Genomic DNA, 25,834 nt, shown 5'->3' with positions numbered 1-25,834 from the left:
TAAAAGGCACATGACAGCCTGCTTGGAGTTTGCCAAAAGGCACCTAAAGACTCTCAGACCATGAGAAACAAGATTATCTGGTCTGATAAAACCACGATTGAACTATTTGGCCTGAATGACAAGCGTCACGTTTGGAGGAAACCTGGCACCATCCCTACGGTGAAGCATGGTGGTGGCAGCATCATGCTGTGGGGATGTTTTTCAGCGGCAAGGACTGGGAGACTAGTCAGGATTGATGGCAAAGATTAAATGAGCAAAGTACAGAGAGATCCTTGATGAAACTCTGCTCCAGAGCGCTCAGGACCTCAGACCTCAGGTTCACCTTCCAACAGGACAACGACCCTAAGCACACAGCCAAGACAAAGCAGGAGTGGCTTTGGGACAAGTCTCTGAATGTCCTTGAACCACGATCGAACATCTCTGGAGAGACCTGAAAATAACTTTGCAGCAGTGCTCCCCATCCAACCTGACAGAGTTTGAGAGGATCTGCAGAGAAGAATGGGAGAAACTCCCCAAATACAGGTGTACCAAGCTTGTAAGCTTCTCACTCAAGAAAACTTGAGGCTGTAATCGCTGTCAAAGGTGCTTCAACAAAGTACTGAGTAAAAGGGTCTGAATACTTATGTAAATGTCACATTTCAGTTTTTTATTTTTAATACATTTGCAAAAATTTGAAAAAACAGTTTTTGCTTTGTGATTATGGGGTATTGTGCATACATTGATGAGGGAAAAGCAAACATTTTAATCAATTTTAGAATAAGACTGTAACCTAAATCTGAATAGTTCCCGAATGCACTGCATGGCCAATATACCATGGCTAAGGGCTGTATCCAGGCACTCCACATTGTGTCGTGCTTAAGAACAGCCCTTAGCCGTGGTATATTGGCCATGTAGCACAACGCCTCTGGCTTTATTGCTTAAATAGACCCTGGTTAAGTTGTGAGTTGATATGTTGCTACCTCTGGAGGTCCAGCAGGGAGAACAATCCTCTGTTTCACCTCTCAAATTGAGCTAAGCTCATCCCTCCTTACCACAGACAAGGTGACCACCAGCAGCACCCTCTTCTGAGGCCAGCCCATCCATTATCTTGTCAACACGCCCACTTCCACACCTTACTTTGGGCTCCGCACAGAACAATGGCTGTAATGAAATCATCAGTAATCCCCCAAAATCATCTCGTCACGCTCAAGGTAATTAATGTATTTGGAGGGCGATGGCTAACTCTTAATTAAATTGTGCCCTTTTTTAATGAGACCATGACTGAGACAAAATGTATGGTCACTATCTCCATTATCAAATGCTTGGCGTGCAACAGAGATTTGTCATTTTCACCCAAATTATGCATAGATTAGGCATAATGACGCTAATGATTAATATATCAATTTATTCTTGTTTGTTTCTCTCTTAAAGATTTGTTCAATTACATTTTGTAATTACCTCAGCCACCTTTGGCTACTGTAAAAGCATCCATTTCTGCAATTAATGCACAAGGTATTCCTCCTATTCCACATTTATTTGGGGGGGAAATACAGATAACAACTTCATGGTATTAATCATATTACAACATTGGGTTTATTTAATTAATTGAAGATACACTCTGCAAATTAATTTTGCATTCTCACAATATTATCTTAAACTAATGAAGGCTTGACAAAGAGACTGTTTCTTTTTTTTTTAAGGGGCTAGATTAGTGGTATCTCAATTATGGCTAAAACAAAAAGCAGCCACGTGCTGGGGCACGACGCGAAGCAAGAAAGTGACGATTCAGCACTTTCTCCGAAACAATAAAGGAGAAAGTTTCTATTGTTTTGGGAGAACTGTAGAACATGCCAATGATTCAAAAGATACATGGGAAATAATGAGTGCTGTAATTAACCATGAAGCAGGCAATAAGAGTCTTTAAAACGATAATGCAGAGTTGACAGAGGTGGTTCATAAAATGTGTTTTACAGGTGGCAACATCACTAAACAAGGAGGCATCATCAGCCTGCAGACAGACAGGGTATTGTGTTATAAAGCCAGCAGCCTAGGTTAGAACAATGCCATTAAGCATACCTTACCCAGAGTCATATACACTCTCTATGGCTCTGACTATACTTACCCCTCCGTCTCAGCACACATCTTTTGTGCTGACTGCATAGTATTCGCCACATTACACATATAGTGAAGGCATCCACAAGACTAATAGACCACCACAGATACAGGGCTACAGTTCGTCCAGAGAAGAGATGGCTGGATATGATTTGCCCATAGGGTCAACTGAGATGACAGAGATTACAACAGGTTATAATCTAAAGGGTTTTTTTCAATTGATGAAATTGTCAACTACAGAATCTGCTCTGAACAAACGTGGAAGTAGTCATGTTAGGTCCTCATTCTGAAACAATGGGTTGTTAGAACCCCCGGCTTGACTCACTAGCTCAGAAGCAATGAGCATATTTATAGAAACGTTCTGCTTAATTAAAACTTAATCGAAATTAGCTTTCAATGGTCGTGATCTTATAATGTAAGGTAATTCTTCATTTAATGTACCATATACCAAATGTGTTCTTATGGCTGTTTTTTTAAATCATCCATACTAAAAATAAGGGATTATTGTTTTAATATGACCTCCAGGGAGAAAAAAGAAATGGTATGTTCATTTTAAATGCTTCTTCCCTAATGCCCTTTTTGTGTGACATATGTTAATTATAACTTTGAGTTTCATTGGTTAATAACCCTTATATGAAATGCATATTTTGCTTAAAGGCCCAGTGCAGTCAAAAACGTGATTACCTATGTTTTATATATATTTCCACACTATGAGGTTGGAATAAGGCTGTGAAATTGTGAAAATTATAATAATGCCCTTTTTAGTTTAAGATATGTGTGAAAAGACTGCCTGAAATTTCAGCCTGTTTTGGTGGGATGGTGTTTTGCCTTCTATGGTGACATCACCATGCGGTAAATTAGTTAACAGACCAATAAGAAGGAGAGTTCCAAACCTCTTTCCCAATAAAAGCTCATTTTCAGTTACCCCCTCCCCACACAAACCACTCCCAGGCAGTTCTAGCAAAATTCTTGCTTGAGAAATGTCCCTTTGCTAAGAGGCCATTTTAGTTTTGGACCCTTTTTAAACATTTAACAGTAAGGTACTTAATTGTTACCCAGAAATGATATTGAGGTAAAAACAGCTGCATTGGACCTTTAAGAAGTCCTTCAGGAATGACTAAATTATTTCCTAAACTCAGTCTATTCAACTTATTTATTCTAAAACACAAGTAAACAACCCATTACACTTTAGTGTTCAGGATATTCATTTGAAATAACCTTTTCCGGAGAAGAAGAAGCTATTGCTACAGTCCATTTAGACCTGAGAGTTGAAGCTCAAAGGTGAAGTGAGTTGTAGTTCCTCAGTGCAGGTGTGCGTGCGTGTCACACGTGTATAGGTGAGTAAGTGAGTCTGTGGGTGTGCCTGAGAAAATGTATTTATGTATGCAGCCACGAATACGACAACAAGTAAGACACATAAACCCAGAAGTGGCTAGCCTCAGGACACTCTATTGGCTAATTGAGATGGAGCAGAGAGAGTGCTGGGTGGTCACGCCTTGTCTGCTGATGACAGTGGTGGGTTAAAGAGATTACACCAGGGACTGTGTGTGCCAGCAGCCGTGGCCCGGCCCTGCTCACACTGGAACACAATGAGCAAAGACATGCTTGGGCTGCTGGGGAAAAAAACAAGCCTCCATTTCAGGCATTCCTCACAGACCGCTACAGGAGGGACATAACATGTTGCATGTTGTCTTTGCATCCCAGCTCAATTGAGAGGGTTACATTCCAGGGGCCCAACAAAATCAAATCACATTTTATTTGTCACATGCGCCGAATGCAACAGGTGTAGAGCTTACCGTGGAACGCTTACTTCCAAGCCCTTAACCAACAATGCAGTTAAGAAAAATAGGAGTTAAGAAAACTATTTACTAAATAAACTAAAATTTTAAAAATTAAAGGGCAACAATAAAATAATAACGAGGCTATATACAGAGGGTACAGGTTAGTTGAGGTAATTTGGGTAATATGTTCATGTAGGTAGGGGTAAAGTGACTATGCATAGAAAATAAACAGTGAATAGCAGCAGTGTAAAAAAAGGGGGGGGGGGGGGGTCATTGCAAATTGTCCAGGTAGCCATTTGATTAGCTGTTCAGCAGGCTTATGGCTCGGGGGTAGAAGCTGTTAAGAAGCCTCTTGTACCTAGATTTGACGCTCCGGTACCACTTGCCGTGCAGTAGCAGAGAACAGTCTAGGGTGGCTGGAGTCTTCCTTTCCTCTAGAGGTCCTGGATGGCAGGAAGCTTGGACCCAGTGATGCACTGGGCCGTACCCACTACCCAAGGTGCAATTTGGACATAATATAATGCCTCAGAGCTGAGCCTCACCGGTGCAATGAAAACACAACAAGTGACTCTTCTGCAGCAGTGAAAAAAATGCACCTCTCTCCATTAGCTCCAACAGACATATGAAACACCACTAAAGGTCATTGGCCCTCTGTGAAAAGGGGAAGTTAGTAATGTTCTGAGTGTTGGTTTTGTTTATTTTTGAAGGTGTCACGAACAGTCCCTCCAGCTAATGACTGACTGGGTCATGGACATGGCTTTCAATGACATGATGGCCTAACAGTCACACACTGCCTCTCATCCTCTGGTTCACAATCACACAGCTTGTTTAGTCATGAAACCCACTTCCCCCAGCCCTCATTTACACCCACTATGTGATGCATTGGGAGCAGTGATGCTATACATACAGGCATCTCTTGTATCTTTAGCCTATGGAGAGACCAAATGTTGAGGAGTTGTTCCATCTGTCTGTTCTCTGCAATGTGTTAACAAAATTTGGGCATTATATTGTTTTAGAGGGAGAGAGAGAACACAGTCTTTTGTTTTCTTTTGGAAATTGACCCTCACATATTTCCCAAATATGTATTTATAGATGGCATACAATCCTTGACATAGACTGTTTTTCGAAATGTTGCTAATGTGACAGATAAATGCTTAAAGATGCCAGCTAAATGAACCGTGCACAAATGAATCACGGCTGCTCACTGTCGGCTACTGCTTGATATGCTTGGCTACAACAGTGACGTAGAAGTTGCCGCGCACATGATGCAAACTGATGTGATATCGTTAGGATTAATAAACAGACAGTAATTCTCGTCTGCTGCAGTGATGCTGTTGCTCGTTAGTAAAAAAATTATACGCACAATTGAAGAATATTGTCTGCACACAGTTCGTGATAACCTTTGGTGTTCCATCGACTATTATGCATGGCACATTATGCATGGCACATTATGCCATTTTTAAAGGGTCTACAGACAGCAGACTGAAAACATACTGTACAAAAATATGGAAATGAGAAAAACTCAGCCGGCTAAATGTAAATGAACATTCAGTTATAAATTAATGAACAATAATGTACGCCCTTTAGTTTTATTCATAGACATAGGGAGTGTGTATCCTGGTTATTTAACTTTGTAGAAATCTTTCATTTGGGGGATTCAAAGTTGTGGTCATTTTGTCAATGCAATAGGCACATTATGTAATGTCTGGTGAAATGTGATTAGAAGCTAAAATGACCCTGCATTACATCCAGACATCAAACACATGAAAATGTAGCCTATATGCAGCAACGCATGCGGTTAATAACACTAAACATCTACAGGAGCATGACTTCGTTCAAATGTTATGACTTTTACAATAAACGAGGGTAATAATCCCACTGTACTGCCCTTCCTTGAAGTGACCCATGCATATTATTTTAGGACGCAGCCGTTCACACTGGCACAATGGGAACAGCAGACCGTACGTAAATTGCATCTTCATTTGCATTCCTGGTCCAAAAATCATGCAAATCTTAATGAGACAGTCTCTATTGTGGTTGTAATTGAAAACCCATTCTTTATTAATTACTGTTTCTCAAAGGCCTTGTCCGCAGTCACTGAGCTGAAACAAAAAAAAGTTATTGATTCCAGAGGCCGTGGGGTTTAAATGGACATCTAATGCAATGGTTTATAGTCCGTTTGAGGGGATATCCATATTTTCCCAGGCCAAATGTAGAGTTTTCCCTTATGGATTAAATAGAGAACTGGCGAATCAGTTTCACATTTATAACACAGTTATTTTCTCTTTCATTGTATGCCAAGCAACAAACCCTTATAGCCAGCACCTAAAAGCACCACAATGACTTATTTACAGTGATATTGATAAGGCTAGTTAAATAGCACACATACACCTCTCTATTCAATTTGGGGGGTTTAAATCAGCCAAAAGTCTTTATTTAAAAATGATAAACGCATAAACGGCCATGTCTAATATATTTATTTCAGTGGGGATATTATGTTTTTCATGCGCCTTGCAGCTCCGCGCCAGCACATTGTCCGTCCTGAACTCAATTTCTCTGACCAAAAGCTTTATTCAGTCAGTTACGCTAAGCTTGCATAGGGAACTGCGTCTCCTTTCAATGGGGGAATTAATGCAGCTTTTGTGTCAATTAGACCGAAGTAGAATGAATTTGAATTAGCCTAAAGCTCTGCGCAAATAGCGTTGTTCATTATATACTATTTAGTATATCTACCCCCTTATCATATTGTGCGGATATGCGATAGCGGGGCTTTCCTCCATTTTGATATTGTTTATTTACTGCTCATTAACCAGATTTAGATAATCACTGGAATAGAGATTATACAACATTTAGGGTTGCAAATGTATTAGTGTAGGCTATAGTGTTTTATCCTGAATTCACCATCTGGGGAATATGCTTTTACCCAATACATTTTTATTTAAAAATATATTTTTGTATAAATTGGACTATAAAAAAACAGGCTTGGTTGGCCTGTTCTTGTCAATGAATGGGAGCTATTGGCCAATTGTTGATGACAGGGCTTCTGTTGGTGCTGGGGCAGGTTATCGAACGAGGCTTTAGTTGGATATTTCACAGAAAATACCTGTGTGTGTCTTGGATGATATACTATATTGAAGACACTTTTATAAAAATAGTCTTTTTTATTTGCCACTCAATTTCTGCATCTATTGGTGATGCATGACAAGTTGATCAAATTAAAATGAAGGTCCTGTTCAGAAATAAACTATCAGATATGGCTACTATTGTTTGCATAATCGTTGCACATTACTCTGCATACTTGAAAGTATTTGGAGTACATTTGTGAATGTTCAACAGTGTGATTCTGAAAGCCGTGACGCTCTGGGGCCTGAGGGGCATGGAACTCGCTGAGGCCGAACACTGCCAGGCTTTGCTGGTGGTTCTCCTCGCCCTCCGCTGTCCTTAATTAGGAAATTAGGTACACATCATAGGTCCTCCTTACTGAGCCCCGAGTTTTTCTTTTCCCGCTGTCTGGTCGATTTCCATAAAACGATTACAAGCGGATCCGTTTTTGAATCTTCCCAGATAAACAAATGATTGGTTTCTGAGAATTAGATCGGTTAACTCAAGTACAGAGGTTCAGCGACGTGTCATGTGCTCTGTTAATGGCGGACCAATCAACACAGCTTTTCACTGAAATGCGCGGGGTGACGTCTGCTCTCAATTGATTTAACGTCTAGGCAAATCAATATTTTGATCTATGAGTTGGATAGCAAGTGTAGAACTGCGTTTCTATGGCTATTCATTTATTTTGTCTTCAACTAAATGAAATGTACTCGTTCTCTGACGGACGAGTACATTTATATCCCCTATAGACACATTTTCAATGTTCGCCATCGTCAAAGGTATTAGATCAAGTTGTTATTATGTGGTAGGCCTTATGGATACATTATTTAATGTCAGGCCTGTGTATTTTCAAGCCTTGATAATAATTGTTGAAAAAAGGTTACAATATTTAATGTTTTCGATTTTGAAATCCAATTCATAAGCATATATATGCTTACACAACTCCAATATGTTAGATGTAAATTGAGATTTTGAACTTCTTTAGGTGAAATCGTGAAGTCTTTAGTGTGGAGAATTCCTTTTCATTAATATTTGAAACCCTAGATTGCTCACAGATACTCTGTGGTACTCAATGTTGAGTGGCGGAGGTGTTAATTGAGGACGTTTTCGACTGGCAAAGGCTTGTAGTCATTAGCAGGTGTAAAGTTTGCCTGAGGGCTGCAAGAGAATGTCATATCGGTTTAAGCTGCTCAACAGGAGCGGTGTTTCGGGTCGTTTGTAAAGCAACACATGTAAATCAGTGACTATACGCGGTGACTATTTTAATAACCATTAGCACTACAGAGCGAAAACGTTTTACGCACACGAGCTGTCGATTTTTACCACAAGGAAAATCGGAATATAAATTCTCAGATCACCATCAACCATTCAAAATAATTTGTTCGAGCTGTAGGCAGTCCTCTCTCCACAAGAGGTCGTTGATGTATCATGGTTTTGTCTTTCGCTGGTGTGCCAGTCCCAATGTTGGCTGTTTTTAGAACTGGCTACTGAGATAAACCAAAACTAGTGGAGAAATAGCAAGTGAAGTCGCACTTGCAAATATAAACGGACACGGTAAACGGACATTTTAATCCAGTCTAATTGTGACAATTACGCACATTTGCAGTGTATTCCAATTAACCCACATTTATATTTATTTATATTTCCAAAAATGTTCAAGTTGATGCTTTTTGGATTCATCAGAATTTGTCAACATATTAACAATTTAATAAATTAATTCTAATTAAATTCATGACAAATCTCCACTTTGAAAATGATAATCAGACAAATTTTCAATAGGCCTTTTTTTTAACAGATTGGCGTCTGAAATTGGCTGTAATTGAAATGGTATTGACACAAACCCTTCCGTATGAGGGAGCACGATAACCTCAAATCCTATAGATGCCAGTCCAGCACAATAGTATTATCTTGATATTTAAAGGACGTGAGAGAATTCATGAATGAAGGGAGAGAATACCACTTTTCTGCCTCGATATTTGCCTTGCACTCATTTAGGCCTTTTGGAACCCCGCCTCCATGTCGCCACTTGAATGGGATTATTTGATTTCCACCTTATTCTTTACCAAGACCGTTTACAAATTAAGAAATTACGCCTGGCGCACTTGCTCTATATATAGAAAGGGTTTGCCAGAATTAATTTATAATAGTTTTATACGCAAGTGTTACGTGTAAAATTGTAAGGCACTTACAAATCTATACCATTTACAAACTCCAACCTATATATTGAACTATTAGGCTAATATATTTGATGATCAATTTAAATTGTCGAGGAGATCCGTTCCATCAAATGTTTTCGTTTTATTTTAAAACGTTACAGGCTAAAATTCCGTTTGTTTCACTCCGGATTCAGACATATTCTACAACGTTTCGTGCATGTAACCTACATTTTAACATGTCAAAATACAGATATACATTTAGAGTACGCTTTAATTACTTAGATGAACTAAAATATAATTTAACTGCCTTATAACGTGTTATTTATGTATAAAGTTGAACATATCTCTCTCCAACTCAGCCCAAAACAGAGCGCTGTGATTGGTCGAGAGCCACTCATTGTTACACTGTCAATCCAAATCACATGGCCCAGGCACTAATAACAGCTGAGGTTGGCGGACAAGTTTGCAGAGTTCTGTTTTAGAGCCGTGGTGAACAGAGCTTGCTGACGAGAAGTGAGACATTGGAAGCACCTGGCAAACTAGCAATACCTAAGCTTCTTTTGACAACTTTTTTTCCTCACATGAGACTGGTGGTCAGTACTATTTCTACCTCTCTTTTAGTCTGAGGGCATTTTGTTATACATTTTCCGCGCCTGAGAGTTTACATTTAAAAGCCGTTTGAATGTATAACATGATGGAAACCGAGATCAAGAGCCCGCTCCCGCAGTCCAATTCGGGCTCCGCTGCGGGCAACAAGAACAACAGTGCCAACGACCAGGACCGGGTGAAGAGGCCTATGAACGCTTTCATGGTGTGGTCCCGTGGACAGCGGAGAAAGATGGCACAAGAGAACCCTAAAATGCACAACTCTGAGATCAGCAAGCGGCTCGGTGCAGACTGGAAACTTTTGACTGACGCAGAGAAGAGACCCTTCATCGACGAGGCCAAGCGTCTGCGCGCCATGCACATGAAGGAGCATCCGGATTACAAATACCGTCCCCGCAGGAAGACCAAAACCCTGCTCAAGAAAGACAAGTATTCTTTGCCAGGAGGACTTCTAGCGCCAGGTGCCAACGCTGTTAACAACGGCGTCTCGGTGGGACAGCGGATGGACAGTTATGCACACATGAATGGCTGGACAAACAGTGCGTACTCCCTCATGCAGGACCAGTTGGCCTACCCTCCGCATCACAGCATGAACAGCCCTCAGATCCAGCAGATGCACCGGTATGAGATGGCAGGGCTCCAGTACCCCATGATGTCCTCGGCGCAGACCTACATGAACGCAGCGTCCACGTACAGCATGTCCCCAGCATACACGCAGCAGACCTCCAACGCCATGGGCTTGGGCTCCATGGCATCCGTGTGCAAGACCGAGCCGAGCTCACCTCCACCGGCGATTACCTCCCACTCCCAGAGAGCGTGTTTGGGGGATCTGAGGGATATGATCAGCATGTACCTGCCTCCGGGTGGAGACGGCGCGGATCACTCTTCCCTTCAGACCAGTCGGTTACACAGTGTACATCCGCACTATCAGACCGCGGGGACTGGCGTGAACGGAACGCTACCCCTAACCCACATTTGAAAAAATGACTAAACTTAAAGTACTTCGGATACTTGAACATTTTGATTGCTAAAAAGTGTCGACGTTCAGTAGTTTTGTTTAAAACAATGAAATTGTATTTTTATCTCAATGAGTTGTCCATGTTAAAAGCATTTTTAAATCTACATATCCTGGACTGAAGTTGAATGTTGAGCCCACCAGAGTAAATTGCATTGCAAAGAGTCTTTTATCATGAGTATACGCAATCAAATTCTGTAGGAGAAATGGACTTCTATATTTTAATGCCATTTTTTTTTCTCTATGAAAAAGGCATATGGCCTCATGAAGACGCCATTGTATTTCAGAAAAGCTGGATGGAGAGTTGGATCATAAATGTTTACACTTAATTTGTAGAATATCCGTTTGTGTCGGCTATGTCAATCTTTGTAGTCTTTTTCTTTATGACCTAGGTTTTAATGTAAGACTGTGCGGGTCGCAAGCGCAAGTTTATTTATAGTACGTTGTTTTTTAAGCTTGTGAACCCTCTGTAGGCTTACGTCATGTTCCATTTTTTTTGTTTTGTGACAATTTCCCTTTCTGTGATGTTTTGACAGTGTCAGGTTAACCCATATCATGGGCCAAGAGGTTTTATTTAAAACTGACGTTTCTACTTTAAGACCATCCTCTATTCTTTAAATGATGAATAAATTTGTACGAAACAAGATTACCGACTCCTATGTTTTTTTTGGTGATTGTGTGGGGGTATGCGCCACCTGTGTTGTACTTGTCTATAGGGGATATGACGTGAGTTTGATGGGTGAACTCTGTCAGGTATCCTCGGAGATGCCGCCTCACAGAATGAAATGAGCAATAACATTGAACAGCGAGTGATTTATCTTAGACGATGGGTGTGACTAATACACTCAAACATGCTGGATGAACGCGGTCTATAACTCAAGTTTTCCGCAAATAGGCCTACTGTAAAACAAAATGTGAAATCTAGGTCTAAAGTAGCGTGTAAGCCCAATATTTTGGATAATTCTGTTAAATTTAATGACTAGCCTAATCTCTTCCAATTATTGAAATACAGGCCTATTTTAATTAATTTTGGTTGCAGAGTACATTTTTGACTCCATGAATATGTAGCCCTATTCCTAAACAAGGGGTATCAATGCCTAGCCTAATGACTTGTACAATTTTGTTGGGACATAGGAAAACAACGCTGCACCTTTTAAATATCTCAATGTAAAAGATAATGGGCCTATAAAAAGTATGTCTAACCATTCCAAGTTATTGCTGATATTTTTCCATACTAATCTGAGAAGGGAAATTGTTTAATCTACTCTCTCCTGAATTTAACTTCTTACTTCTAGGCCTATTGGACCGCTTTAATCAATAGTTTAACTTAAGTTTCTTATCAACTTTTTCCATGTGGTTTCTTCCTTCAGACTTCATAGAATGATGACTTCTTCCTAAATATTTGGTCACATGATTAACTTCCTGTATGGTTTCCAAGTAACAAGGGGGGCTCAATTGACCCCTTTGGCTCAACTTACCCCACTCTCCCCTACAATAGTAGCAGATACAAATGTGGATATAGGCCTATACCTGTAAACCCATTCCTTTGTTGCACACGGTTTATCACCAACATGTTCAATTGGTTGGATAATGAGTGTGAATATGCATATATTAGTCAATATGTTTCGAATAAATGAATTAACAAGAAAACATACAATTCATGTAGGAATTCATAGGTCTACACATTTTATTGACAAAGTATAATCTTCATTAAGCTTTTTTAAATAATTAATTTCCAGACACAATTCTTTTTATAATATTTTTTTTGTCAGAATATTCAAAACCTGAAAAGTATTAGATTAAATCATTTAAATATTATGTAATTTAATTAGTCATCCTTGTTTTGAATGTGACTTGACAAACTGAATAAAACGCTTGAATATGAAACCGACTCATACACAGAAAAGGTTTCCGTCAGGTTTCTGCTTAGTTATTGCTGCTGTTAGGAAGTAAGATACTTAAAGAAGGGATTGAGTCCATTTGGATGTAATTCCTTACTCCTTATAAAACACACACACACACACACACACACACACACACACACACACACACACACACACACACACACACACACACACACACACACACACACACACACACACACACACACACACACACACACACACACACACACACACACACACACACACACACAACAATCTGAGACCATGTTTCTTGGCATCCCAGTACACTCCTTCTGTCCAACACCGTTACAGCAGAGGTATGGAGCAAGCAGGCAGGTCTATACTGGTGCAAAGCACCCTGGGATAGGCCACCCTGGACACCAAGATGGCTGGAGCGTTGGCTGTCCCGCTGGCCTTCCCACACTCCCTGTGGGATTTCATCCACAGCTCAGCAAAGCGGCCTGGATTAGCCCCACACACCTTTGTGGAGGGAAAGATTATCCAGACCTCCCTGCATTCACTGAAAGGGTCTTAAATCACTCTAGTGCGCCAGCGGCCGCCCGTCAGCTAATCACCCTCTCCAAGTCATTTTTTTGCAATTAAGCAGCTTTTCCCTCCCCGGTCGGCCATGTCAGAGGTGTTTGCACTGAGCCGGAGTCAGAGAGAATGGTGGTTCTGTGCCATCTGTCAAAATGTGCTAGATCAGTCAGTTGGTATGTGATCCCCGAGCGGAGCGGCTTCCAGCCCTCATAGTTTGTTTGATAACCGGGGAGGGTTCAGTTCTATGGTACTTTTCCATTTGGTTAGCAATGCCCTACAGGAAACATGATGCAAGAGTTATCAAAGTTCTACTGCTGCATTTGATGTAAGAGTTATCAAGGTTTTTCTGGTGCATTTGGGTGTAATGCATTGTTTTCCCATCTGAGTTCTTTGAAAACCGTATACAGTACATGTAGCCAAGTAGCCACACTATTATCCGTATTGTTTTCCCCGAGGACACTTATAACATGGCTAATCCTGATTTAGTTCTGAAATGAGATCTTGGAAAAACGTAAACTGTACAGTAAGTAGTCAAACCCTGATCTATTGATTGGGTGTGAATGTTCTGGCAGTGAGAACATTGTTGGTGTGCTGTTGGCCACCGTCAGCACCCCCACACCCCCCTGCCCGCTGATCGCCCACAGGGCCTCTCTCAGGGCCTGTCATGTGGAGCCCTGTGCACACTCAGCAAGTGCGGGCATATCCCCACTTCCATCTGCCTATGACCTCACTGGGCCTGTTTGTTTAACCCCCCTCTCCAAAACGAACCTAATTATACCCTGTAGAACACGGATTCAGCGGATTCCCAGAGGATTCTATTTGCTGCTGTGTGGTGCTTGTGATGGTTTGTGTTAATGCGTGTTTAACTGTTTGCGTGTGTGTCGTCATGCTTGATATCATTTTTTTTCTGGGCATTTTTTTTATTCTCTTCCATTTACGTACCTGTATTACATGTTTGTATTACAGAGCTTCAGTGTCAAATTTGAATTTCTATCAGTTTTTCCTGTTGTCTTTTCATTCAGTTGTGACAAGTCATGACACACTTATATGGGTGTCCTAGTATGTTAACTAGGTGTTGTGAGGGAATATGAGTAGGTGTTTTAGAGGGTTCCATCTACATCAATGTCATAAATGGAAAAGTAATTCTTAAAGTCTGTGACAGGCCCACTGACTGATGTTGGTGACATCACACGCCTACTATGTGGCCTGAACCTGCTCAGCAAGTCTATATCAGGACACACCTTGTTCCAAAAATGAACACACTTTTACATACTTAAATCAAGCTCTTACTCTTCAAACAGTCACTACGTGCGTCATCCAACATGGAAAATGGGTTAAGACTGATTTGTGCCATATAGTGTAGGTGACAGTTGCAGTGAGACAGAAACTCAAATGAGATTTACATTTACATTACATTTAAGTCATTTAGCAGACGCTCTTATCCAGAGCGACTTACAAATTGGTGCATTCACCTTATGACATCCAGTGGAACAGTAGTGCATCTAAATCTTTTAAGGGGGGTGAGAGGGATTACTTTATCCTATTTATTCCTTAAAGAGGTGGGGTTTCAGGTGTCTCCGGAAGGTGGTGATTGACTCCGCTGTCCTGGCGTCGTGAGGGAGTTTGTTCCACCATTGGGGGGCCAGAGCAGCGAACAGTTTTGACTGGGCTGAGCGGGAACTGTACATCCTCAGTGGTAGGGAGGCGAGCAGGCCAGAGGTGGATGAACGCAGTGCCCTTGTTTGGGTGTAGGGCCTGATCAGAGCCTGGAGGTACTGAGGTGCCGTTCCCCTCACAGCTCCGTAGGCAAGCACCATGGTCTTGTAGCAGATGCGAGCTTCAACTGGAAGCCAGTGGAGAGAGCGGAGGAGCGGGGTGACGTGAGAGAACTTGGGAAGGTTGAACACCAGACGGGCTGCGGCGTTCTGGATGAGTTGTAGGGGTTTAATGGCACAGGCAGGGAGCCCAGCCAACAGCGAGTTGCAGTAATCCAGACGGGAGATGACGAGTGCCTGGATTCGGACCTGCGCCGCTTCCTGTGTGAGGCAGGGTCGTACTCTGCGGATGTTGTAGAGCATGAACCTACAGGAACGGGCCACCGCCTTGATGTTAGTTGAGAACGACAGGGTGTTGTCCAGGATCACGCCAAGGTTCTTAGCGCTCTGGGAGGAGGACACAATGGAGTTGTCAACCGTGATGGCGAGATCATGGAACGGGCAGTCCTTCCCGGGAGGAAGAGCAGCTCCGTCTTGCCGAGGTTCAGCTTGAGGTGGTGATCCGTCATCCACACTGATATGTCTGCCAGACATGCAGAGATGCGATTCGCCACCTGATCATCAGAAGGGGGAAAGGAGAAGATTAATTGTGTGTCGTCTGCATAGCAATGATAGGAGAGACCATGTGAGGTTATGACAGAGCCAAGTGACTTGGTGTATAGCGAGAATAGGAGAGGGCCTAGAACAGAGCCCTGGGGACACCAGTGGTGAGAGCACGTGGTGTGGAGACGGATTCTCGCCACGCCACCTGGTAGGAGCGACCTGTCAGGTAGGACGCAATCCAAGCGTGGGCCGCGCCGGAGATGCCCAACTCGGAGAGGGTGGAGAGGAGGATCTGATGGTTCACAGTATCGAAGGCAGCCGATAGGTCTAGAAGGATGAGAGCAGAGGAGAGAGAGTTAGCTTTAGCAGTGCGGAGCGCCTCCGTGATACAGAGAAGAGCAGTCTCAGTTGAATGACTAGTCTTGAAACCTGACTGATTTGGATCAAGAAGATCATTCTGAGAGAGATAGCGGGAGAGCTGGCCAAGGACGGCACGTTCAAGAGTTTTGGAGAGAAAAGAAAGAAGGGATACTGGTCTGTAGTTGTTGACATCGGAGGGATCGAGTGTAGGTTTTTTCAGAAGGGGTGCAACTCTCGCTCTCTTGAAGACGGAAGGGACGTAGCCAGCGGTCAGGGATGAGTTGATGAGCGAGGTGAGGTAAGGGAGAAGGTCTCCGGAAATGGTCTGGAGAAGAGAGGAGGGGATAGGGTCAAGCGGGCAGGTTGTTGGGCGGCCGGCCGTCACAAGACGCGAGATTTCATCTGGAGAGAGAGGGGAGAAAAAGGTCAGAACACAGGGTAGGGCAGTGTGAGCAGAACCAGCGGTGTCGTTTGACTTAGCAAACGAGGATCGGATGTCGTCGACCTTCTTTTCAAAATGGTTGACGAAGTCATCTGCAGAGAGGGAGGAGGGGGAGGGGGAGGAGGATTCAGGAGGGAGGAGAAGGTTGCAAAGAGCTTCCTAGGGTTAGAGGCAGATGCTTGGAATTTAGAGTGGTAGAAAGTGGCTTTAGCAGCAGAGAGAGAAGAGGAAAATGTAGAGAGGAGGGAGTGAAAGGATGTCAGGTCCGCAGGGGAGGCGAGTTTTCCTCCATTTCCGCTCGGCTGCCCGGAGCCCTGTTCTGTGAGCTCGCAATGAGTCGTTGAGCCAAGGAGCGGGAGGGAGGACCGAGCCGGCCTGGAGGATAGGGGACATAGAGAGTCAAAGGATGCAGAAAGGGAGGAGAGGAGGGTTGAGGAGGCAGAATCAGGAGATAGGTTGGAGAAGGTTTGAGCAGAGGGAAGAGATGATAGGATGGAAGAGGAGAGAGTAGCGGGGAGAGAGAGCGAAGGTTGGGACGGCACGATACCATCCGAGTAGGGGCAGTGTGGGAAGTGTTGGATGAGAGCGAGAGGGAGAAGGATACAAGGTAGTGGTCGGAGACTTGGAGGGGAGTTGCAATGAGGTTAGTGGAAGAACAGCATCTAGTAAAGATGAGGTCGAGCGTATTTCCTGCCTTGTGAGTAGGGGGAAGGTGAGAGGGTGAGGTCAAAAGAGGAGAGGAGTGGAAAGAAGGAGGCAGAGAGGAATGAGTCAAAGGTAGACGTGGGGAGGTTAAAGTCGCCCAGAACTGTGAGAGGTGAGCCGTCCTCAGGAAAGGAGCTTATCAAGGCATCAAGCTCATTGATGAACTCTCCGAGGGAACCTGGAGGGCGATAAATGATAAGGATGTTAAGCTTGAAAGGGCTGGTAACTGTGACAGCATGGAATTCAAAGGAGGCGATAGACAGATGGGTAAGGGGAGAAAGAGAGAATGACCATTTGGGAGAGATGAGGATCCCGGTGCCACCACCCCGCTGACCAGAAGCTCTCGGGGTGTGCGAGAACACGTGGGCAGACGAAGAGAGAGCAGTAGGAGTAGCAGTGTTGTCTGTGGTGATCCATGTTTCCGTCAGTGCCAAGAAGTCGAGGGACTGGAGGGAGGCATAGGCTGAGATGAACTCTGCCTTGTTGGCCGCAGATCGGCAGTTCCAGAGGCTACCGGAGACCTGGAACTCCACGTGGGTCGTGCGCGCTGGGACCACCAGATTAGGGTGGCCGCGGCCACGCGGTGTGGAGCGTTTGTATGGTCTGTGCAGAGAGGAGAGAACAGGGATAGACAGACACATAGTTGACAGGCTACACCAGAGGCTACGCTAATGCAAAGGAGATTGGAATGACAAGTGGACTACACGTCTCGAGTGTTCAGAAAGTTAAGCTTACGTAGCAAGAATCTTATTGACTAAAATGATACAGTACTGCTGAAGTAGGCTAGCTGGCAGAGGCTGCGTTGTTGACTATGTAGGCTAGCTGGCAGTGTCTGCGTTGTTGACACTACACTAATCAAGTCGTTCTGTAGAGTGTAATGGTTTCTACTGTGCTGCTATTCGGGGCTAGCTGGCTAGCTAGCAGTGTTGATTTACGTTACGTTGCGTTAAAAGAACGACAATAGCTGGCTAGCTAACCTAGGAAATCGCTCAAGACTACACAATTATCTTTGATACAAAGACGGCTATGTAGCTAGCTATGTAGCTAGCTACGATCAAACAAATCAAGCCGTTGTACTGTAATGAAATGAAAAATGTGATACTACCTGTGGAGCGAAGCGAAATGCGACCGGATTGTTGAGTGCGGAAGTTCTGTTACGTTAAGGACGACGAATAGCTGGCTAGCTAACCTCGGTAAATTAAGATAATCACTCTAAAACTACACACTCTAAACTACACAATTATCTTGGATACGAAGACAGCAAAGACAACTATCTAGCTAGCTAACACTACACTAATCAAGTCGTTAAGTTGAGTGTAAGTTGTGCTGCTAATCGGAGATGTTAGACTTAGTCTGTCTATCAGGCTCCATTCCAGTTCAGAAGCAGACTTAGGATGTATTGGCATTGATCTGCTATGGCTGGGATCTCCAGGAGGCCCTTCCCTCTGATCTCAGCTGGCCTGGCCTGGAGCGCCCTGTATGTCCAGCTTGGGGCAGGCCTGTCCGGAGTAGTGACACTCGTGTGGGTCCGGCAAGACTGACAGCCAGCAGAGGAGTGTGTTTGCGTGTGTCAGTCTGTGTGTGTATGTGTGCGGAGGTGTGGGGGTTGGGGCAATGTGGTGGGGGTTAATCTTTCTGAACTGGGGCAGATGTTGTTAACAAGCTCCTCTCAGGTCGGCTCCCTGCGTGGGAAAATGGCATCAAATCCTCCTGGGGTCAGGGCTTTGGGGCTGACCCTCTGAGAGCCATCCATCCAACCAACCCTCTCTCCTCTCCTGTCCAGCCACTCACACTCACAATGGCCCAAACTGACTGATAGTCAGCCCTCAGTCAATAAACCAAAAATTTAATTTGACATTTTCTCTGTTCTCTCTCTAGTCCTACCCTTCCTGGGTGGATATTCAGTGCGTTCGCAAAGTATTCAGACCTCTTGACTTTTGCCACATTTTGTTACGTTACATCCTTATTCTAAACAGCTTTCCCCCCCATCAATCTACACACAATACCCCATAATGACAAAGCAAAAACAGGTTTTAGAAATTTTTGCAAATGTATAAAACAATAAAAAACTGAAAGATCACATTTATATAAGTATTCAGACCCTTTAATCAGTACTTTGTTGAAGCACCTTTGGCCGCAATTACAGCCTCGAGTCTTCTTGGGTATGTCACTACAAGCTTGGCACACCTGTATTTGGGGAGTTTCTCCCATTCTTTTCTGCAGATCCTCTCAAGCTCTGTCAGGTTAGATGGGGAACGTCGCTGCACAGCTATTTTCAGGTTTCTCCAGAGATGTTCGATCGGGTTCAAGTCCGAGCTCTGGCTTGGCCACTCAAGGACATTCAGAGACTGGTCCTGAATACTCTCCTGCATTGTCTTTGCTGTGTGCTTAGGGTCATTGTCCTGTTGGAAGGTAAACCTTCACCCCAGTCTGAGGTCCTGAGTGCTCTGGAGCAGGTTTTCATCAAGAATCTCTCTGTACTTTGCTCCATTCATCTTCCCTCAATCCTGACAAGTCTTCCAGTCTCTGCCGCTGAAAAACATCCCAACAGCATGATGCTTCGACCAACATGCTTCACTGTAGGGATGGTTTCATCAGACCAGAGAAAATAGTTTCTCATGGTCTGAGAGTCCTTTAGGTGTCTTTTGGCAAACTCCAAGTGCCTTTTACTGAGGAGTGGCTTCCATCTGGCCACTACCATAAAGGCCTGATTGGTGGAGTGCTGCAGAGATGGTTGTCCTCCACAGAGGAACTCTGGAGCTCTTTCAGAGTGACCACTGGGATCTTGTTCACCTCCCTGACCAAGGCCCTTCTCCCCCGATTGCTCAGTTTGGCCCGGGCATCCAGCCCTAGGAAGAGTCTTGGAGGTTCCTAACTTCTTCCACTTAAGAATGATGGAGGCCACTGTGTTCTTGGGGACCTTCAACGCTGCAGAAATGTTTGGTACCCTTCCCCAGATCTGTGCCTCGACACAATCCTGTCTCTGAGCTCTACGGACAATTCCTTCGACCCTATGGCTTGGTTTTTGCTCTGACATATACTGTCAACTGTGGGACCTTATATAGGCAGTGTGCCTTTCCAAATCATGTCCAATCAATTTAATTTACTACAGGTGGACTCCACTCAAGTTGTAGAAACATCTCAAGGATGATCAATGGAAACAGGATGCACCTGAGCTCAATTTCGAGTCTTATAGCAAAGGGTCTGAATTCTTATGTAAATAAGGTATGTAGGTTCTGTTTTTCGCTTTGTCATTATGCGGTACTGTGTGTAGATTGATGAGGGAAAAAATGTCCTTAATCCATTAGAGAAATAGGCTGTAACGTGACAAAATGTGGAAAAAGGGAAATGGCCTGAATAGTCTCCGAATTCACTGTAAGCACCAAGCCTCCAACAGACGTGTTCCGTAATGCAGATGTCTCTTGTTAATTATAGCTTATGGTTGCATTGCCGTGCGTTACACAAACACAAAGAATGCAGATTGGGAGACGCTTGAAAGGCAAAGCCACCGCCACTCCAGAATCAGAGTAGAGCCTTAGGACCAAATGACTTCCATTGATGTCAGTCGGTAAAATGATTAGAATGAAAGGTTTATAGACATTGGACAGCAATCAGGTGTAAATGTGAAGACGTGCGTGTTAGGGAATGGTTCTTTGAATTAATCCAATTTAAAATAATGGTTTTATTTTTGATTCAATCAAACATACACACTGTGTATATTCTTTCTAGGCCTGTACCATTTTCTTACTGTGATATTATGTTAACAGGGCGAAAAGAGATGGCAGTCTTTGAGCGTGTTAATCTAGGATTGTTGCCCAACAGCTTCGATTGAGACTTCTGATAAGGCGTGTGGAATCTCAGAATGAAGACATACTGTCTCTGGCTTAGAGTGACTAATAATATCCAGTCATTCAGGGTTGGGGTAAATGTCAATTCTATTCAGGAAAAATATGAACAAAAATAAAAACAGGAAAATCGAAATTCTGATAGACAAGTGCAAACTTTGTTTATGAATTTAATTTAAATTCATAACTTCAATTGGCATGCTATACTCAGCATAGTCCTATACCACCTGCCCACTCAGACATAGTTGGAAGGCAAGCCAGAGTATCTCCTTTTCACTCCTGACTTTATGGGTGCCTCACCCATGACTCACCAGTGTGGGGGCGTGCCACGCTACCAGCCAGATTACCTTACAGATGCCTCAGATGTCACTAGAGCTACCTTTCCTCAACAACACCCAGCTCCCAGCTCCCAATTTCAATATTTCATTATTTAGGAACCTAATCTGTCCAAACACTTTTTTTTTGCCATTTCAATTCCGATTAACTTCCTGAACCTTATTCTAGGGTTCCAGGGCGTTCAAAAAACACGAACAAAGACTCCAAAAACATCCAGGAAGAAGTGAGAATGACACAACTTCACGTGTACAACATCTAAAGACCTGCATCACTATACTGAGAGCTTTGCTGTTTGTAAAAGGATGCATTTGGGTGTTTTTGGAGTCTTTGTTAATGTTTTTTGATACCCGGGAACTCCAGAAGTGAATTCGCTGGTGAGGTAAGTTTCTCCAAACCAAGTGAAAAATGTCTGGATCCTTCAATAAGATTCCATTTATATAGTGTGTGTGAATATGAGACTCATCAAACATGAGACAGGCATTACAGTCCCTTTGTCCACAATGATAACAAACACAAATCACACCTAGGGCTGGGAAGGTACAATTCGCTGGGGGTGGTGGTTGTTGGTATAGCGAGGTGATATTTTTATAGGGTTCTCCCTACAGGGATTCTTTGGTTTGTGTCACAGAAAGCCCTGTTGTTGACGTTCACTTGAACTTGTTTGGGAGGATGACTGTATGTAATTGGTGGATGACACACATACACAGCCGATTGGGAAACAGGGTTAGGGAGCTACGTTAGCATAGATACACTATATATACAAAAGTATGTGGACACCCATTCAAATGAATGGATTCGGCTATTTCAGCCACACCTGTTTCTCACATGTGTATAATATCGAGCACACAGCCATGCTATCACCATAGACAAATATTGGTAGTAGAATGGACTTACTGAAGTGCTCAGTGACTTTCAATGTGGCAACCTCATAGGATGCCACCTTTCCAACAAGTCAGTTTGTAAAATGTCTGCCCTACTAGAGCTGCCCCTGTCAACTGCAAGCGCTGTTATTGTGAAGTGGAAACTTCTAGGAGCAACAACGGCTCAGCTGCAAAGTGGTAGGCCACACAAGCTCACAGAATGGGACCGCCGAGTGCTGAAGCACGTAGCGCGTAAAAAACCTCTGTCCTCGGTTGCAACAATCACTACTGAGTTAAAACAATACTTCTGGAAGCAACCGTCAGCACAAGAACTGTTCGTCGGGAGCTTCGTGAAATGGGTTTCCATAGCCGAGCAGCTGCTCACAAGCCTAAGATCACCATGCACAATGCCAAGCCCCATGGGTCTCCCAGTCGTGGCCGGCTGCGACAGAGCCTGGACTCGAACCAGGATCTCTAGTGGCACAGCTAGCACTGCAATGCAGGGAGGCCCCCTGGTGCTCACTGACCATGTAGTGTACCTCCATTATAACCTGTTTAAGTGGTGAGTTGGTAAAATCACTGAGCAAGTCAGGGAAAAAATGCCAAATTACAACCCATGTGTAATAATAATAATTGCGATGTTTGCTCTATAGCCGGTTAGTTCATATGCCTTGCCACTCTGATATATAGGCCTAAGGCAGAGATAATAAGAACACAGTGGGGGAATAAATTCAACCACACCTTTGTTTCACCACAAAACCAGAAAGCAACATCTGTCCGGTGGATTCCAGAAAGCACATTGCATGTAACAAACCGTTACATGACCTACGACATGGTCAATCACGTTAATGTTACTGACATTTTCGGACCACTAAACAGCTATTGATTTAGAACCGCAAGTTGCCTTGAAACAGGAGCTGCCTCCACTATTCCAGCACCATTTCAACTTCAACATTTCATCGTCATCAAATCACCTATACTTAGTCTAATACAGTGACAACTAAAAGATACCAAAAACAATTGAGTCCAATAGACCCAAACTAAATATCATGTGGCTGTCCAAGGTACTGATTTCTGTGTGTGTGTGTGTGGGGGGGGTGTAAGTAGAAAAATACATGTTGCCTCACCCTACTTGTAGAAAAACACCAATGCCATCCTCCTCTCTTTCATGTTGCCCAAACGGTCTATCACTCTGTCATACAGTACACACTTCTAGTTGTGGTCTTAGGCTACCTGGCTAAAATGCTTGCTCGCTAGCCTAGCTTCCTTTCTTGGGCAACAATTAGCCAGCTTGTTAACGTTGGCCGACTACAACTAGCTACATATTGAACTTTGGTCCTCTCAGGTCAGGGGCACAATGTATGAATTTAATGGTTGGATCAGAATCTCCATTATAGTCATTGGCCGGTACAGAGAATTAAATAAAACCACAAGTGCAAATCCCTATCTCCATCCAGGAAAGACCCAATTTGAGCTAGTTAGTCCGCCACCAGAGGATAACAACACAACAAGATACAATAATTTAAAAAGTTGTTTCTGTCAATGACGTTTGGCTTTTGATGTGATTGTGTGAATCCATATCCAAACTGGCTTTCCTTGACACTTTTTTGTTGGTGCGCCAGGACCATTCACAGTTGAGCTCAACACTGATTGGCTATTATTTAATATTTTTTATCAAGGGACGCCAAATGCTCGTTGGCTTCCCTTTCATTCAATGCTATGGGCGGCAACAATGTCATACTCTTTTGACCAGACCTATTGTGCGTGACCTAATATGTCCTATTTCACATTGTCTACGAACACTGGAGCATGTACCATGATTTCACCTAATTCCCAAAGAGCAGTAGTATTTACTCTGACCCTAGTTGACCCCGTCTTGAGAGCCTAGAAAACGGGGCCAAGTGTGTGTGTGTGTGTGTGTGTGTGTGTGAGTTAGGCCCGAGGTACATATGCGATATGTCCAGTGACAGCGATCTGATTACGGGATTCTATAGGGACGATACAGTTACAATGCAGCCATTGGGGCGCCGGGGTTGATGGAGGTAGGGGGCGACGCAAGGGGCAGATTAGGCCTCTCATCTAGGCCACAGATATTGATTAGGGGTGGTTGGGGGACAGTGAGAAGGAACACAGATTGACAGACACAATTGGCGCGCGGTGCCTTAGACCCATCAGATGGCTCCTGATCGTATTCATATTGTCACGATCTGTGATCATTAAGCTCCTGGATGTAACCTGTCTCAAACTCAATACCTATGCCGCCCCTCCATTCAACACCCTCCCCCACACACACACTCATACCCCCCCCCACACACAACCCATACACATACAAAGCCCCTCCACACACGTCCCACACACACATACATCACACATAGACCCCCTCCACAAACACCCCACCACCACACTAACTCCTGTGCAGTGGGGGATAAAGTTCCCTCCCTGATCTGTGAGGGGTTTATGGGGGTCCCCTCCTGCCCTGTCCTACGGAGGAGGGGAGCGTTGGTTACCCTGGGAACGTGGGGGGAGGTGGGACAAGCTCAGCCGCGGCTCAGTTCTGACTGACTCTGTCACCTATTGATTAGTTGCCATGGTGAGTTAGTCAGTGCTCTCTCTTTCCCGAACGGAGATGTGTCCTGGAGAGTCAGGCAGTGCTACCCAGATGAGCCTCATTCGTCCCAGGCTTTGTCTGGAGGGAGCTGTGACCTCTCTCCTTCTCTCCACCTACTCCCTTTTGTCTTCTCTCACTTGTTTCTAGGACCGTGTCATTAGGCGAGTGTCTCTCCCGATGCTGGTTCAGTTCATCTGCACTAGAGCCCTGTCCATCTCCTCCATCTTGGTTACAATATGCATACAGCCAGTCTCATGATAATAATATAGATTGTAAGTAAATAGGCTCAAGTTATTGAGCTGTGAAATCCCCCTGCACCACAGGGTTGCTATCTTGTATGATCCCTCTTCACTTATCTATGTACTGTCCTTGTTATGGTCATAAGTGGGGCCATGAGTTTTTCTTGACTATACGATGTAACCAGAAAAACTCTGGGCCATAGCTTTAGGCAATGACTAGGGTCCAGAGTTTTTTCCCCAGGCAAGGTCATTTGAGATCAGGAAAAACTCCTGTCCCTGGTCATTAGTTCTGAGACAAAGGTATGGTAGACCCATTGGAGGACAGGGTCCCTGTGGTGTCAGGGTTCCACCTGCAGTAGGTAAAACCTACACAGTAGCTGACAGCCCGGTTGGAGCTCAGAGGCCGTCACCCACCAAGGGCCAATCTGCACTTCACACCTCAGGGGGCATTAGCATGCAGCAGGGACTTGAAGGGAGGCCTGCTATGGACATCCAGGGCTGAGGGCCCACAGGTGGGGAGCAGGAGACAAGAGACATGAAGGAAGATGGAGAGTACAAGACAGAAGATAAGGAAAGCCAAAGCGCAGCTCAGCCACTCTGGAGTGTTTATAGTGCATTAGATCTTCCTATCACCTTCCTTGGTTCCTCTTTCTTCAAGGCTGCCATGAGTGTGTTAATGTGGGCTTGGCCTGGAGGCCTCACCTGTCAAAGCGATGAAGTGTAGTCTGCTTTATTTCCATTTTAGGAAAAAAGTCATGGGGGAAAAAATCTGTTAAGTAGGAGGCTGTTTTTTCTTCCTTATAAAAATCTTGGCAACCTGTATTTAACTTTTTGGTTCTTCAAGAAATGCTCACTCTTCTCTCTATTTAGGAGCTGTGCACAGTTCATCAAGTTTAACCTGAAGCTTGTCCTCCCCAATATCA

General features: G+C 43.8%; 1 protein-coding gene across 1 annotated transcript; it reads left to right on the top strand.

Moving 5' to 3' along the window:
- Positions 1 to 9,579: 9,579 nt before the first annotated feature.
- On the top strand, positions 9,580 to 11,400 carry LOC115130638 (transcription factor Sox-3). Its single transcript, XM_029661975.2, has one exon. The coding sequence runs from the start codon at positions 9,816 to 9,818 to the stop codon at positions 10,716 to 10,718; it is 903 nt and encodes a 300-aa protein (XP_029517835.1). The 5' UTR covers positions 9,580 to 9,815; the 3' UTR covers positions 10,719 to 11,400.
- The last annotated feature ends 14,434 nt before the right edge of the window (positions 11,401 to 25,834 follow it).

Source organism: Oncorhynchus nerka, linkage group LG6 (assembly GCF_034236695.1).
Source record: "Oncorhynchus nerka isolate Pitt River linkage group LG6, Oner_Uvic_2.0, whole genome shotgun sequence".
Lineage (NCBI taxonomy): Eukaryota > Metazoa > Chordata > Actinopteri > Salmoniformes > Salmonidae > Oncorhynchus > Oncorhynchus nerka.
This window is presented reverse-complemented; position numbering and strand designations above follow the sequence as displayed.